This window comes from Phoxinus phoxinus (assembly GCF_949152265.1).
Source record: "Phoxinus phoxinus genome assembly, chromosome: 20".
Taxonomy (NCBI): Eukaryota; Metazoa; Chordata; class Actinopteri; order Cypriniformes; family Leuciscidae; genus Phoxinus; species Phoxinus phoxinus.
In genome coordinates, this window is record NC_136895.1 from 22,503,760 (window position 1) to 22,520,191 (window position 16,432).

Consider the following 16,432-nt stretch of genomic DNA (forward strand, 5'->3'; position numbering starts at 1 on the left):
CTGGTTACATGTAATTTTTTTCCAAAATAACTTGCGATATGTATGATATTCCATCATGTAAGCAAAGTCAACTGTGAGTAAGGTGTTTGGTTTCATTTCTTTGACATGTTCTATGTGTAGGCTGTGCATAGACACGATCTAGCTCGTAGTCAGACCGGCTATTTGTAGCCCACTTATAGTCAAAACTGATTAATTGTAGGTTTTTTGTGCAGGCAACGCATTAGATGTTGGTTGATATCCCATGTTCGCATTGGTAATAATATATACAAGGTGCAAGTGTCATTTCATGACATGGTCGATCTGTAGTCACGATTTAGCTCTGAATTGGACGGGCTAGCGCAGTCTGCTTTTAGCCCACCCGGCGAAATCGAGGCAATCAGCGGTCTACGTTTAACGGCTATAGCCCTGATTTAGACCAGCGATTAGAAAAGCCAAAATAGTCTTAAAATTGTTTACATGTTTTTCGCCCATGCAGCTTCATGTTTGCTGTCAAACACAACATTCATACGCAATCTACGATCGATATTATTTGACCGTCTTTCATTTTAAATTAAATAAAAATGCAAATACATTTCTCAACCGCTAGATGGCAACAGCCCTACTGAGGCATGACTACTGGCAACACAAGACTTGATAGTTAGTAGCTAGAGATCACTGTTCTTGCGATCGCGGGATATAAACATTTCTACCATTTTGAACAATTTTAAACGAGCCAGAGCATTGCATTCAGCTGTCGGTCGAAGAGAACAGGTAAAAGACATTCCTACGTTTGTCTTGTAAGTATCTGTGTTTTCGTTTTGATATGCTCATAATTTGTATCTAAATTATTTGTTATCATTAGTGGTGGGCAGATCGAGGCTTCATGAAGCAATGAAACAGTTGAACCAAATGTGCCATATTGTTTCGAGGCTTCGAATCAATCCGATACCCGTCTCAACGGTGACACCTAGTGGTCACTTGCAGGTGTCGCTCTGAAACAACCTTGACGAGCCATTAAATTTTTTTTTTTTTTTTTTATAATTGTATTTTTCTAATATGTGAAGCTTGTAACCTATAGGCTCCTCACTGTGCATAATGTTATTTTGATCATGCAAAATTAATATTAATAAAAGAAATCAAGCCACAATGTGTCACTTTTTTAGAGATTTTTATTCAAAAATATTAATTTCTCTGCAGTGGAAGGACTTAGCACACTTCTTTTTTTTAAAGATAATTTCTCCAGCCTTTGAAAAAATCCTCTCACAAGGGACATTTGTTGCTGGCATGCAAATATATATTTTTTAGCTAGGACATACAAATGAGGAAAGATTAATGCTTTCTCTTTCCAGTAAGTAAGTGGATCATGAGTTCTGGGCAAATACGCATCGTTGATGTATTAATATGTCACTATATGTATACTCTGTCTGTCTTAGCCTATCAGTAAATGTGTTGTGTAAATTTAAATGTAAGCCTAAATAGCCTATAACTAATGAAATCGCACTATAAATGTCACTATATCACCAAAAATCCGCTATCTCAAAATCAAACTCCTCTTACAAAAACCCACGAGGTCAATAATATGCGTTGATTTTACTTTTATACAGATGTGCGATTGTGTGGTCTGTTCCCGACCATGTCAATCAAACGCTGATTCGGCGGATCACACCTGATGAAACACTTCGTCAGCCATCCCTAGTTATCATGTGTTGTTGGAATCGTGACATTTTAGCGGGTAGGCTACAGTGTAACATATGCACGTGCAACCTCATGTTTCCATGTTCCCTTAAACTCGAATGATCTGAATCCAAAGGGGTAGGCTAAACGTGAAACATGTGCAACCTATTGTGTGTTATGAAAGCCAAACATATTTTACTCTTTTCTTTAGATCATTATGATATGAAAATAGCATTTCCTCACTAAAGCTCTCATCTTTGCCAAAGTCCATCATTGATTTGAACTATAGCCTAATATTGAATTTTACTGAACAAATTATAGAGAGAGAGAGCATAAGCTAACAGAGTAGAATAATATTTTTCATTGTACACAATAAGATGAAGTATCATTCAAGATGCCTCCATTCATTCAAGTTTGAAACTTTCAAATTCATTTTATAATACAGCATACAAATGATTGGCAATATAAAATTAGCAATTATAAAAAGTATCCGGCAGTATATCAATAATGCCAATAGCTCAGATGTGCATAAAGCCTAAATAGAACTCAAAAAAAAAAAAAACAGTAGCCTACAGGTTAATAGTCCATAATAATGCAAATAGCTCAGATGTGCATTAAAACCATAACAGAACACACACACACAAAAACAGTACAAGTGAATGTATTAGTCTATACACACTTCAGGTTAAACTGTCAACAATGCTTTTCTTGTGCAAAAATAAAAATATATATTTTCTTATTTGGCAGATGCTGTGATGACCAACTTCCCAGCAGCAACAGAGTTTGAGCTCAGAAATGCAATTGGGGGGCATTTTAAACAAGCATCAGAGGGGTTGGCGGGGGGTTGGTGGTTAAGGAAATAAAGCCAACAGTTAATGTTTTATAAACCAACAGGTTTTTTATTTGGTCATTCTTTATATTTTTATTATCCTAAGATGTTGATGTTCCATATTTTTTTATCGTCTTTATATTGTATTTTTAATATTTTATTTGAATCATTTTTATGTTCTGATCTTTTTGTAAGTTGTCTAAGTTCTTAATGTTCTTTTTCTAAATAAAACTTTTATATTTAATTAGTTTGGATGGATTGTCATTTGAGAACCCGTTATATTTGAGTGAAAAGAATCATTTAGCCATCATTTTGTTGTCTATTACATGTATATGTAGTCGTTTAATAGCCGTCTAATTGATGACTAGTCTATTCTTGGGCTCTGGTTAGACGTCTATTAGATTTTCACTGACAGCCCAAATTCAGCCTTGTTTTAGCCTAGACCCATATGCACTATCTATTAGACGTATATATGTAGTCGTTCAATAGCCGTCTAATTGATGACTAGTCTATTATTGGGCTATGGTTAGATGTCTATTAGATTTTCACTGACAGCCCAAATTCAGCCGCCTTTTAGCCTAGACGTCTGGGCTGTGTTTTGACAACTATTAGACGTCTTTTAGACGCAAAATTGCTTGCTGGGTGGTTAAATTTAACGCAAGCAAAAAGATAAATATGTAAAAGTAAATTTGAAACCGAATAGAACAAACTTTTAGAACAGAAAAATAGAATCAAAAGTTAAAATAGAGACAACAACAATATAGCCTATATTTTCATATTGTAGATGTCGGTGGGCAACAGAAGCCTATTCCTGGGGGAGCAGCGCGATAATAAACAAAAAAATACACCACAAGAACACCATATCTTGCAGTCAGTGAAAATAAATGAGGTGCAATGATGCTGATTATTTTGACTATTCTATTGAGGAATGAGACGAATGAAAAGAGCGTCTCTGGACAACTGATCTTGGGCATTTCTCAGTAAATTTGTGGTCGAGTGGTAGAACTAAGGTTTCAATAATTTAGATGACATGGGTTCAAATCCCGAAAAAACATGGGCTATTGTAGTTTATTATTATTATCATCAATGCAGAGAGATTTCTAAAATATTTTACTCCTCACAAGAGCAGACTGAGCTGTCTTTAGTTAAAGTCTTAAATGAAGCCAAAGAGTCGTAAGGTTTTTGAATGGTGATTAATCGTGATTAATTAGAAAAATAGTGTGATTAATCTAGTTAATTTTTGCAATCGATACAAATAAATAAAGAAACATGAATAAGTCTTATGTTTATTTTTATTGAATATTAGGTCATATCTCCGCAATTAATGTGTATTGCCTGCCTCTGCAATTCGGGCACCCCCCATAATCCCATCTCAATCCCGGTCAGTCATCTCAATTTCGTGAATGATTCAAAAAACAATAATTTAGCAGATTAAAGACGAGCTTTATCGCGTGTGTTCGCCTGTGTGTGTTTTGTCATCTGTGCAGCACAACTGAGGCTCAACTGGAATGTAGCAACGTATGTATCATGTACTGTGCCATTATTAATTCAACAAAATGTCTGATTTTAACAATGTTACTATTTAAGCATCAAGAACGGTAAAACAAACGCTGTCGGCCAACATCGGTTAGTAAATGACATGTTATCGTCTAAACGCCTATTAATAAAAATGACAGACAATGAATAACAAGCTCTGAAAAGTGTTTAGAATCAAAAGAACATTAAAAAATATATATATTTTTTTATAAATATATTTAAATATATATATATTTTTTGACAAATATTAAACTAGTGCCAAAATTATGAAGATGGTTTATAGCGCTGAGATTGGAACTCAGAAAGCTTGAAGCACCGCGAGGCACATGTTGAAGTGTAGACCACACAGTTATCGTCTGAACGCTGTGTTAAGAGCATGAGCTTAACTAAGTCTTATGCTCATGCAAAGCCTCATTGAACGTTTTTATATTGCAATGTTTTATGTTGAAATTGTTTCATTATTTATTAAAGAAAACGATGCTAATAACAACTTACTGTAAGCCTATTTAATTCTTAATATAATAAAGAATGCTTAAACACAAATGCTGCCGACTGACATCGGTTAGCAAGTCCTGACAATGTTTTAATTTTACAATAATTTAGTATAATTTATTTCACAGTTATGTTTCAGTAAATAAATCTACTAACAAATTAAACACAAAGTATAAGACACATGACCTATTGACATGCGTAGCCTTTCTAAATTATAGAAAAACTGGCCACACAATGTTAACGTTTAGCCTACTTTGCTTAAATTTGATCCAATAATAGAAGCCTACATTTGGTTCAGTTAATTTGTACTGTATTTTGGGTACTGTGATTAATAATTTGTTTAACTACAATGTTTCACTTGAATTTATCGGCTACCACAGTTCTCAATGAGTCGGCAGATTATGCAACAGAGAGAATAAACTGACACTTTTCAAAGTCTGTGATTTTAGCGCCTCTTAGCGGTAAAATGCAGCAAATACACATCCCCAATTTCACCACTGTGGAAATGGCGGCGGTAAAAGTATTATTCTAGTTGTCAACCAACTGTATGATTGATGTATGTGAATGTTACTGACCTCAATATCTCCAGTTTACAGTGTGAATCCTTCAGTAAGTCACATAAGTGATTCACTCCTGTGTTTATTATTTCATTCCCGCACAGGTTCAGCTTTCTCAGGTGTGATGGGTTTGATTTCAGAGCTGAAGTCACAGCAGAACAACCTTCATCCGTCATATCACAGTAATTTAACCTACATTGGGAGAAATAAGACAAACAAAGTCTTAATTCTGTTTCAGTCAAATACCAAAACTCTTTTGCCTTTCGTTTAGATTAAATTAATCTTCCTCACCACAATGTCTCCAGTTTACAGTGTGAATCCTTCAGTACGTCACATAAGTGATTCACTCCTGTGTTTTTTATTTGATTCTTATTGAGGTTCAGATTTCTCAGGTGTGATGGGTTTGATTTCAGAGCTGAAGTCAGGATGAGACACTGTTCCTCTGTAATACTGCATTCACGCAGACTGAAGACAGAAAGAGAACAGACAAACTGAAATGCTACATCAGGCACTAGTTTAATTTCTGATCCTCTGTTTTTAAGGCTGTCACACTAGTTCTGTGTGCTGGAAGATGTTGATTCTTCTCAATCATTTTTCAACAATATCTTTTGTCAGTTTTCTTTACTCTTTATCGTAGCAGATTTCTACAGAACGACATTTACACAATCAGTACATTGTATCAAATTCTTCAACTTTAACGCAACAGACCTTAGTCAGGTTAAACGACATATTGAATTGTATGTCTATTGTGATGGGCTATAGAGGTACTGTTTAACTGCTTTTGACTACACCACCCCAATTTTACTTGGGTAGGAGATCCCAAATGACTAGAGGGTTTCCCGCTCGGCTATCCGAATAAATGAATAAACTTAAGGCAAAAATTACTAAACAATCAAATAATCACTTTTATTAAATACCAAATATTGGAGTCTGGTCTCAATTGATTTCACTCAACAGCTGGCTCAATTTACTCGTTACAGTGATAGAATGAGCAACTATGGGGGATGGGATGGGATGGGATGGGGGGGGGGGATGGGGGGGTTAGTTTCAACGGATTAGTTTCTGGGCCTACAAACAAACAAAAAATGTATGATAAATCTCAAACCCATAAACTATTTAAAAGACAAAACTAAAGGCAGGGAAAACAGTGATCAGTTGCGCAGGACCACTAGAACTCTTTTGGCTGATTTCAAAAGCCACAGGAAGTACAACAGCTGTTAGTATCTATCCATCACTCTTCCAGCTTGACATAGCCAACGTGAGGGCCTTTAAAGCAACTTCTGTGCAGTTTGCTGTAATGGTAACTCAGTGTCCACCACTCATCCAGCCAAACCTGGTCAGCATTTAGGACATTTAGACCACACGTCTACAACAAATCAACAGAGCTTGTTCTTCCAGCGACCATGCCAAACAATTCAGGCACTGCAACCATTCCATTCATAGGAAGTGGCATATTTAAAGGGAAACTGCAACCTCTATAAATACCCTCAGCAGCGCCCTCTATTGACTTGGCTACACTATGATAATGAGGTTGTGAGAAAAATTTAAATATATACTGGTACACGAAGATTTATTACTAACTAGTTAAAAAACATTTAAAATAAAGTGTAACATAAGGTGCATAGCTATACACACTATTACTTGTTGTCTTAAAATAAACTTTAATCTACACAGTAAATGCTGTACAGTATAATGTTACCAACTTTAGATATCCAAGCTTGCATTCTGGGTTCATCAGTAGATCACTGAGGTTTTTCACTCCAGAGTCTCCTAGTTTATTCTCACTGAGGTTCAGCTTTCTCAGGTGTGATGGGTTTGATTTCAGAGCTGAAGTCAGGATGACACACTGTTCCTCCGTCATACTGCATCCACACAGACTGAAGACAGAAAGAGAAAAGAAAGCGACTCAGATCTATGATGGCCCACTCCTTTTTTTGTGCAAGGGCGTAGTTTTGGTTTGAACATTGGGAGGAGTTGAAGTGTCAACCGTTTAGCGGGGTCCCGGGGCATGCTCTCTCATGAGATTTACTTATTTGTTTGTTTTTTGCAAAATAGTTTTTTTGTGGTATAATCCACACATGCATTGATAACATAACTGCAATAAAGTAATAGTTAATAATTATTTGTTTATATAGGATAATAATGCATTTTATTTTATTCAAGCTTATACTTATCCGTTTGACAGAATTTTCTAAATCAAAGTGCCATGGTAGATCAAACTAACTTTACTTAAAATGTTCTTATATTGAACATGTTAATTTCCTGTCATCTCTTGGCATATCTGAAAGCCAGGTTTTTCCTAATATTTGTCATTATTAGCAGAAAAGAAACAAATTGTTTAGTTAATAATTCAAGAAGGTACTCTTGATTCTAACTTGTACTTGGCCTAAAAGGTTGTTCTGGTAGTTTAACTATTAACATTTATTACAATAAGTACATAATCACAGGTAAGATCATTGATGTCTCCTCATTACCATAAGGCCAATGTTCACTTTTTTATATTTCTTTATATTTTTATCTATAGAATTTGCAATGAAAAACAGCAACCTACACATTCAGAAACTATACACATGCCACAGTTGTAATATAAATCTTAATTAAATTTAAGTATCTATTGTCTGTTAAGATAAATAAAATTATCTTAACAGATAATCTATTGTAAATTCTACAAGTTAGTCAAAATTTACCACAATAAATACAATAGAATTTGATAAATTCTAATAAGAGTGGTCATGAGTTGTTTAAAAAGCTTTCTAATTTATGTTGGTGCAGGATGATGTTTCTCATCTTTTCATCAGTCTTTTTGGTTTATGTGGCTGTTTTAGATCATGTTTGACTTTCTCCATTGTGTTTTAAAGCGGTAAATTCTCAATAGAACTCAAATGGGTTGCACATTTTATCACCAGCTTCGCGATAGGAACGGCTCGAGCGAATCTTATCACACTTTTGTAGCGCATTGGTGAACGCTCGTAGAGTAGCAGTGATTCGCGAGCGGCACTCATGCACACAGTCAAATAAACCGGACTTCAGTCATAATACACAGATAATTGGTCCGTTTGATTCGTACGAGAACATTGTGCTTATAAAATCTCTGAACGCGCGATGTATATAATTAATGGCCCGATTCTATGTTTACATTAACCATGGTAAGCTATAAATATTGCTTGCTTGTTTTGGTTATTGGGGGGTTTACCTCCCCCATCCCCTCCACAAACTACACCCCTGGTCATGTCTGATAGTAGTTTGTCATTTGAAAATCACTACACATATTAACTGAATAAAAAATATATCAGAATAATCTAATGTGTTTCCTTCAACAGTCAAAAACTGAAATAATTATTCAAATCAATTTACTGTGGTTTTGTGTCTGTCAATCGCCCCTGACTCAATCAAATGAGGAAATAGCACTACCAGCTGTAACATTACTATTAAAGGTAATAAAAATACAGATTTTAACCATGTGAAATACTCACTTCAGTGTGTTGAGTTGACAGTGTTTATCCTGCAGAAGAGCAGAGATCTGATTCACTCGTGTGTCTTCTAGTTCACGTTCACTTAGATTCAGCTTTCTCAGGAGTAACGGGTGTTTACCCACAATTCCTCTCACATACTGACAGGCTTCATCTGCAGAAGGACCCAAAAACCTGCAGAAGAGAAGATGAAGCAGGATTCAGTTAAATTCTCAACTAAACTTGGTGTAATGACAAAATCCATTTTTACATTATTTTAGTCTTGGAATCATGCAGTCAACTTTGATGTAACAACATAATAATGTAGCTTATTGTATTATTGAAATAATATTTCTATAAATAATTTGGCTGCATATAATGTATGTTGTGTTATTTCATCACGTCTCACCTCAGTGTCTTCAGTTGACAGTCTGGATCCTGTAGTAAATCATCGAGTTCCTTCACTCCTGATTGTCCAGGATCATTTCCTGTAAGATCCAGCTCTATCAGGTGTGAAGGGTTTGATCTCAGAGCTGAAGCCAGAGCTTTAAAACCTTCTTCTGTGATACTGCACTCTGAAAGTCTATAGAAAAGAATATAGAGATTATATAACTGAATATAAAGACAAACGAAATGCCCAGTGTTAGACACAATAGAGTTAGAGTCTAACATTATCAACTCACCTGAGTTTCTCCAGTTTACAGTTCTTCTTCAGTCCACCAGAGAGCAGCTTTGCTCCCGAATCCTTCAGATTATTATTGCTTAGGTCAAGATCCTTCAGACTGCTGGAGTCTGAACTGAGAACTGAAGCCAGAGCTGAACAGCATTCCTCTGTTAGTGCACACCGGCTGAGTCTGAAAAAATAAATAAAATTGCCGATGTATTTGATTCAAACCAGCTTCACCAGGTCTCAGTTAGTCTCATAGTTTCATGTCTCATGATTAGTTCAGATACAGTTAGCTGGATATTGCAATATTTCAAGATTCTTCTTATTAATCTCTTTTCATTTGGACCTTGCCACAATCATGTTGCTATGCTATAATTCACGTAGCTTCTACAATATTGAACAAGCAGAGCAGATAGATCTACAACTAGCAAATCAAAAATCTAATTTTGTAGGTTATTAATTCATTATGGTCATTATGGTGATGTAAATTAACCATATTTGTTTCTGAAAGAAAGTAGATAGTATAGTGGTAAACTAATTTTAAGTCGTCACAATTTATGCTAAATACCTTATGGTATTGAAATCTATTTACACAAACTTGGTAAAGTATATCTAAATCACACCTTTTGTCTGCTGTCACACAACTTACCTCAGTATCTCCAGTTTACACTTTACACTGTTCAGTCCAGAGCAGAGATGAATTATTCCTGAACTCTGTAGATTATTATTGTTCATATTCAGCTCTTCCAGATTGTTATCTGATCCGAGAGCTTTAGCCAGACTTGAACAGCTTTTGTCTGTTAAGTCACAATCATTTAACCTACAAGAAATAATTTAGAAATAAAGTAAAATTTTATACAAACAATGGATTTGCTATATACAAATATTTAAAAAATCCATTTAGTAATTTTAGACAAACAACAAATATACTCTAGGGTGGTGTGCTACACTGACAATACAGCTTTTCTCATTCTGTTACATAAAAACAAACAAACTAACATGATTGAATAAAGTAAATCTCATCTTTAATCAAAAGGAGTTTAGTTTGATTTAACTTTCTTAATGAGTCTGTAGAGGTGGAGAATCTGGGAGTTAATGATGATTTGACGTGGGCGACATAAGTATTCAAAGTTTGTCACATGACTCGCACAGAGATCTGGAGGGCAAAACATCCATAGAACTGAATCAAACGACCGTAAATTTAACACCTATTCCTACCTACAAATATTTATATACCTCAAAAGAAGAAAAACTAAGATAAAAAGAACAAACGACAAGATTTGTGAAGCCGCCGCAGCATTTTAATCACTAAAATGGCATGACAGTGTAAAGCCCTCAACGTAAAAAACAAAGCTATATTTAACTACAGTGATATTAAGAGATCAAATTCAGTATACTCCCTGATAATGATGCATACTAAATAGATGCAAGCAGAATACAAACTCGACACCCTGTATGTCAATATGATTTGCAGAATTAAATTTTAATGATGTTGTGTTTCTTTCTCAACAAAAACAATTGTTGAAAAACAGAATGTCCTGTGTGCTTAAAACTAGTTTACACATTTTTTACCATCTTAATAATCAATAATGGTTATAGTTCACCATAAAAATTGTAAATGAATATGGTTAAATAACATTAGTATTGTAGAATACAGACTCTTTATAGTTGTTGTGGAATTGCGGTTTTATTTTGCACCGGTATTCATAGGGTTCATTCATAGGGTTTGAAAGCCCGGACGAGGAATTAGAGAGTAAATTTGGCTGGTGCGTCTGTGATACATTTGCTCTGCGTTACGATTGTCTGTCGTTCTTCAGATATCACAGTATACTTATATTTGGTATATGATTAATCATTTTCTTATAGAGGTTTATGATAAATTTATTTTTTCTTTTGAATTACTTTTTTGTCTTGAAATTTGGTCTTCAACCTGGCTCCTGGACGCCCAGTGTCCACCAGAGTTTAGATCCAACCTTCATTAACACATCTGAACCAGATAATCAAGCTCTTCAGGATTACTTGAAAATCACAAGATGAAGCAGGTTGGATATAAACTTTGTAGCGCAGTGGGTCTTCAGAGCCAGGTTCAAGACCTCTGCTTTAAATTACTTACAGAGCTCTTTTGGAGATTTTCACAACTTCCAACAGTCTAAAGAGACACTCGTCTGATTTCTTGAATTTCTGAAGCTCAAACTCCTCCATCTCCTCCTCTGATGTCAACAACACAAAGGCCAAAGCAGACCACTGGGCCGGTGAAAGATCAGCAGATGAGAGACTTCCTTCTCTAAAGTGGGTCTGAATCTCTTGCACCAGAGTTTGATCATTCAGTTCATTCAGACAGTAGAACAGATTGATGGATCTCTCTGGAGACAGATTATCTTCTAATTTCTGCTTGATGTACTGCACTATATCCTTTTTGCTCTGGTCATTGTCATCTTGCTGTGTCAACAGTCCTCGTAAGAGTCGCCGATTGGTCTGGAGTGACAGACCGAGGAGGAAGCGAAGGAAAAGGTCCAGATGTCCAGTGTCACTCTCGAGCGCCTTGTCCACTGCAGTCTTGAGCAAATCAATCATGGCTTCATTTTTGTCTTCCTGTTCTGCAGACTCTTGATTAAACACACTTTTCTTGTTGATGTCTAGAAACAGATGTGCATAAAGACCTGCAATAAACTCTTGAATGCTCAAGTGAACAAAGCAGAAAGTGGTACCAAGAATGATCCCTCTTTCCTCCTTAAAGATCTGGGTACACATGCCTGAATACACTGATGCTTTATAGGCGTCAATACCACATGATTCCAGGTCTGTGTCATAGAAGATCAGGTTGTTTCTTTCCAGCTCTTGAAATGCCAGTCTCCCCAGTGAGAGGATGGCGTCTTTATCCCAGGAAACATCTGGTGTGTATTCTCCATCATACTTTCGTCTGCTCTGCTGGATCTGAAAGCGGAGAAAGTGTGTGTACATTTGTGTCAGAGTCTTGGGAGTGTCTTCAGTATTTGATTCCTGCAGTGTTTTAGAGGCTTCATCAGACTGATTGTTTTTTACATCATTACTTCTTTTCTCTTCAAATATGTTCTGGAGAACAGTGGCAGAAATCCAGCAGAAGACTGGGATGTGGCACATGATAAAGAGACTCTTTGATTGTTTAACATGATCAAATATTTCACTGGCCAGATTTTTATTCTTGAATCTTCTTTTGAAATACTCTTCCTTTTGTGCATCATTGAATCCTCGTATCTCTGTCACGCGGTCGATACATTCAGGAGGAATCTTACTGGCAGCTGCTGGTCTGGTGGTGATCCAGATGAGAGCAGAAGGAAACAGATTTCCCTTGATGAGGTTCGTCAGGAGAACATCCAGAGAGGCTGGTGATGATACATCACTCCACGTCTCATTGTCCTTAAAGTTTAGAGGAAGGCGACATTCATCCAATCCATCAAGGATGAACAGGACTTTGAATTGATTTCTTCTTGTAAGGTTCAGTCCTTTTGTCTCTGGGAAAAATTGAGTTATAAGATCCATCATACTTTGTGTTTCTTTCTCCTTTAAGTTCATCTCTCTGAATGGAAGAGGAAATATGAAGCTGATATCTTGATTTTCTTTTCCTTCAGCCCAATCCAGAACAAACTTTTGCACAGAGACGGATTTCCCAATGCCAGCAACTCCTTTTGTCAGTACAGTTCTGATCTCCTTGTCTTGTTCAGATGCTTCAAACAAATGTGTGCATTGAACTGGTATCTCTTGTGAATCAGGGCGCCTGGAAGCAACTTCAATCTGTCTGACCTCATGTTCAGTATTGACCTGTTCACTACAACCCTGAGTGATATAGAGATCTGTGTAGATGTTATTCAGAAGTGTGGAGTCACCGTGCTTTGCAATTCCTTCAAACACACATTGACACTTCTTCTTAAGGCCACATTTTAGCTGATTAATGAAGATCAGCTCATCTAAACACAGGAACAAATACAGATAGTTATAGTTTTAATTCATTAATAAGAGATAATCTGACAGATGGTAATGAGTCTCTTACCTTCTATAGTATCAGCAGCTTCATCTTGCTTCATCTCTCTCAGGAAGTGTAGTGTGAGATCAAGAGCTGCTTCTTTAATACTGCATCTGTTCTCATTAAAGTCCTTCACTAAGGATCCTATGTCATCTTTTTGTAATATTTTCTTAAACTTTCCCAGCTCATTTTTCAAATAAGTGATTATTTTGCTCTCAAGATTCTACAAACAAAGCAAAAAAATAAATAAATAAATAATAATAATCAAGTCGTATATCTACAAGAAACGAAATTTCTACTTTTGCTGGAAAATGATAAATAATCTATTTGTTTGTTATAATTATTAAATATTTATGAAAGTTTTCTTACCTGGAAGATCCACAGGAGATCGTCTGTGAAATTATTGTGTTTCTTGTGAGTCTGGAAATCTGAATCTAATGTTTCATATTGAAGCCTGTTAGCAAATAAAATAAATCAAAATACTGCATTTCCAGGAAAAATATTACCAAAATCTCCAGTAAATATTTTAGCAAAACAAAAAAATACTTGATAATGATAAGATTTATGATAATTATTCATCAATACACCTTCTAACACAGTCTGTGACCAAAAATAAGAAACATGAAATACCTTTTGGTTGGTGTTTCCTCACTGAAGTTCGGTTGGTCACCATCTTTTGACCAGTCACTCTTCACAGACACAGAGCTGGACACATGTGAGCCTGATCTTTTCCTAATGACACAAAGAACAGAGAGAGAAAAAACACTTCATTACAGGAGATACTTCAGTCTTATTTGAAAAGGACGTTTAATGTTACAATTGGTAATTATGCAGTATAGTCGTGTATTTGTCCCTCTCATGACTGGATAGATGGATTTATTCATGTTTGGTTGCATGATATATTTTGGTAAATGTATGCCCCCTAGTGGTTACTAGTTACTGGAAAGAAGCTTCAGACTGAGTTCAATAAAGACGAAATCAGACTAGCGGACATTGTACTCTGTGAATTATTGTTGTATTTAGTTAAGTTTCATCACATAGACCATCGTAGAGAAATTTTAACTCTATAATGTAAAACATAAAAATTAGGGCTGTTAAACGATTAATCGCATCCAAAATAAAAGTTTGTGTTTACATAATAAATGTGTGTGTACTGTGTATAATTATTTTGTATATATAAATACACACACGTTCACGTATTCAATACATTTTTTTTATTTATATATCAAATATTTATAATTTATATATAATATAAATTATATAGAAATCTATATGCAGTATATACATGCTAATATTTCTTGAATATATACAGTACAAGCATGTGTGTGTATTTAAATATAAAATAATTATAAACAGTACACACACATTTATTATGTAAACACAAACTTTTATTTTTGATGCGATTAATCGTTTAACAGCCCTAATAAAAATACCTTTTGATAGATGTCTTTTTCTCACTGAAGTTCGGTAGGAAACCATTCTTTGAACGGTCACTCTTCACAGACACAGAGCTGGACACATGTGAGCCTGATCTTACACTAATGACACAAAGAGAGAAGAAACACTTTAATTACAGAAGTTCATCTGTGTTTGATAACGCCACAAACTGTGTCTATTCTTTTCACAGACGGAATGCTGATGAGATATTTGCATAATCATGACTATAAACGTATCATTTTTTAGATACGTTTTAATTTAAAAAATCAATGTACGTATAACAATATTTTAGTAGGCTACTGCAATATAACACTACTGCTGAAGACTGTACATTTGATTTAGACTAAATATTGATTTTCCTTTTCAGATTTTAGATGTTTATCATCTACTGGCCACAAAATATGTTTTTTATTAGGAAGTTCTGCAAAGCATTTGCAAATATAAAACAATGCTCTGTTCTCCACAGGAAGAATCTAAAACTTCAGTAGTTTAAAATGATTGTGTTAAACAGACGCAGTCTTACCTCAGTTTCTCTGAGAGACTCATCTTAGAGAGAGAGTCCTTCCCTCGCTCCTCTGACATACTGCAGCTAAACTGCCATTGAAAAAAGATCAGCACTGGTTTGTGGAAACAATCAGTCGTTCAGTTTCACCTGGAGATGACAATATATGTTTCTGAGATAAATAACATGTTATTCAAGAAAATAATGAAGAATGTTAAGTTAGCAACAACAACAAACACTATAACAAAGTAAATCATGGCTCTAAATGTATTAGTGACAGGCTTGTGCAAAATTCAGAATTGGGCTCCATTCAATTCATGCATTGGAAGTTGAATTTGAATTGGAATGACAGGAAGTGGAATTAAATTAATGGAAATTCAAAGATATTCCACACGGTCACACAACAGAAAGAATGTGTTGAATCTCACACACATTCAATGTTAGGAAGGTTACTTTGGAAATGTAATTGTACTGTTATAAATTACCCATTATAAATGTGGTTTGGATTAATTTATCAATGCAAATTATTTTGATTAGTAACTAATTGATTACACATTTTACCTCAGTAATACAACAAAATACAATTACATAAATGTTGTCATTTAATAACAATTTCATTACACACAAGTCACTCCTCAACCCTGCATACATTTTGTTCTAAAATATAGATAATGATCAAATTCTTGAAATAAATTACCCCCTCAATGTTGTTTAATTAGTTTTACTCCAATTTTATTTTCATTTCAAAGTAATCAAATAACACAAAGTGCATAATGCAATCATATTTGACATATACTGTAAAGCTTCATTGTTAAACACCTCACTTAAATATTTGAATTTCTTTGATTTTTTATTGAATTGCAATTCTGCTACCTTCAATTCAAATTCGAATTGTAGTTCTAGATCCTGTTTTTTGACATCAATTCAATTTCAAATTCAAGAATTCAGGAGTCATTCTCAATTCAATTCTGAATTGTGCACAAGCCTGATTAGTTTATAGACATTTAGTAAAAACATTGAGTGGTAAAAAATGAACCAAGTTTTTTTTACATTCTCTATTGCAGTTTAGTATAATTTTCCAATCGTATTACATTTTGTATTAATTGTTGATTATTTTGTCATTTGATCATTATTTCAAGTTCACAATGTAATCAATTTCAAACACTCCCCTCAATACCTGAATCATTCGTTCAGTGTTTTTTTTATTTTATATTGCAAGTAGAAAAATTAGAAAATGGCTCCTTTTTCATAAAAATAAAATAAAACAAGAATTCAGCTGGCTTTTTCGTTCAACGGTAGAAAAATGCAAT

At 34.9% G+C, this 16,432-nt stretch overlaps 1 protein-coding gene across 2 annotated transcripts in view; it reads right to left on the reverse strand.

Annotated features, from left to right (window-relative positions):
• LOC306988935 (NACHT, LRR and PYD domains-containing protein 3-like) overlaps positions 1-16,432 on the reverse strand; it is a 57,868-nt gene that overhangs the window by 11,936 nt on the left and 29,500 nt on the right. For both annotated transcript variants that reach the window (XM_079594161.1, XM_079594160.1), the window contains exons 3-15: positions 15,144-15,272; positions 14,617-14,721; positions 13,814-13,915; positions 13,553-13,637; positions 13,211-13,406; positions 11,297-13,127; positions 9,833-10,003; positions 9,200-9,370; positions 8,926-9,099; positions 8,541-8,711; positions 6,771-6,944; positions 5,359-5,532; positions 5,086-5,259 (exon numbers count right to left, since the gene is read on the reverse strand). In XM_079594161.1, the coding sequence (XP_079450287.1) occupies positions 5,086-5,259; positions 5,359-5,532; positions 6,771-6,944; positions 8,541-8,711; positions 8,926-9,099; positions 9,200-9,370; positions 9,833-10,003; positions 11,297-13,127; positions 13,211-13,406; positions 13,553-13,637; positions 13,814-13,915; positions 14,617-14,721; positions 15,144-15,202 (3,587 nt within the window). In that variant the 5' untranslated portion in view covers positions 15,203-15,272. The remainder of the gene's footprint in view (positions 1-5,085; positions 5,260-5,358; positions 5,533-6,770; positions 6,945-8,540; positions 8,712-8,925; positions 9,100-9,199; positions 9,371-9,832; positions 10,004-11,296; positions 13,128-13,210; positions 13,407-13,552; positions 13,638-13,813; positions 13,916-14,616; positions 14,722-15,143; positions 15,273-16,432) is intronic.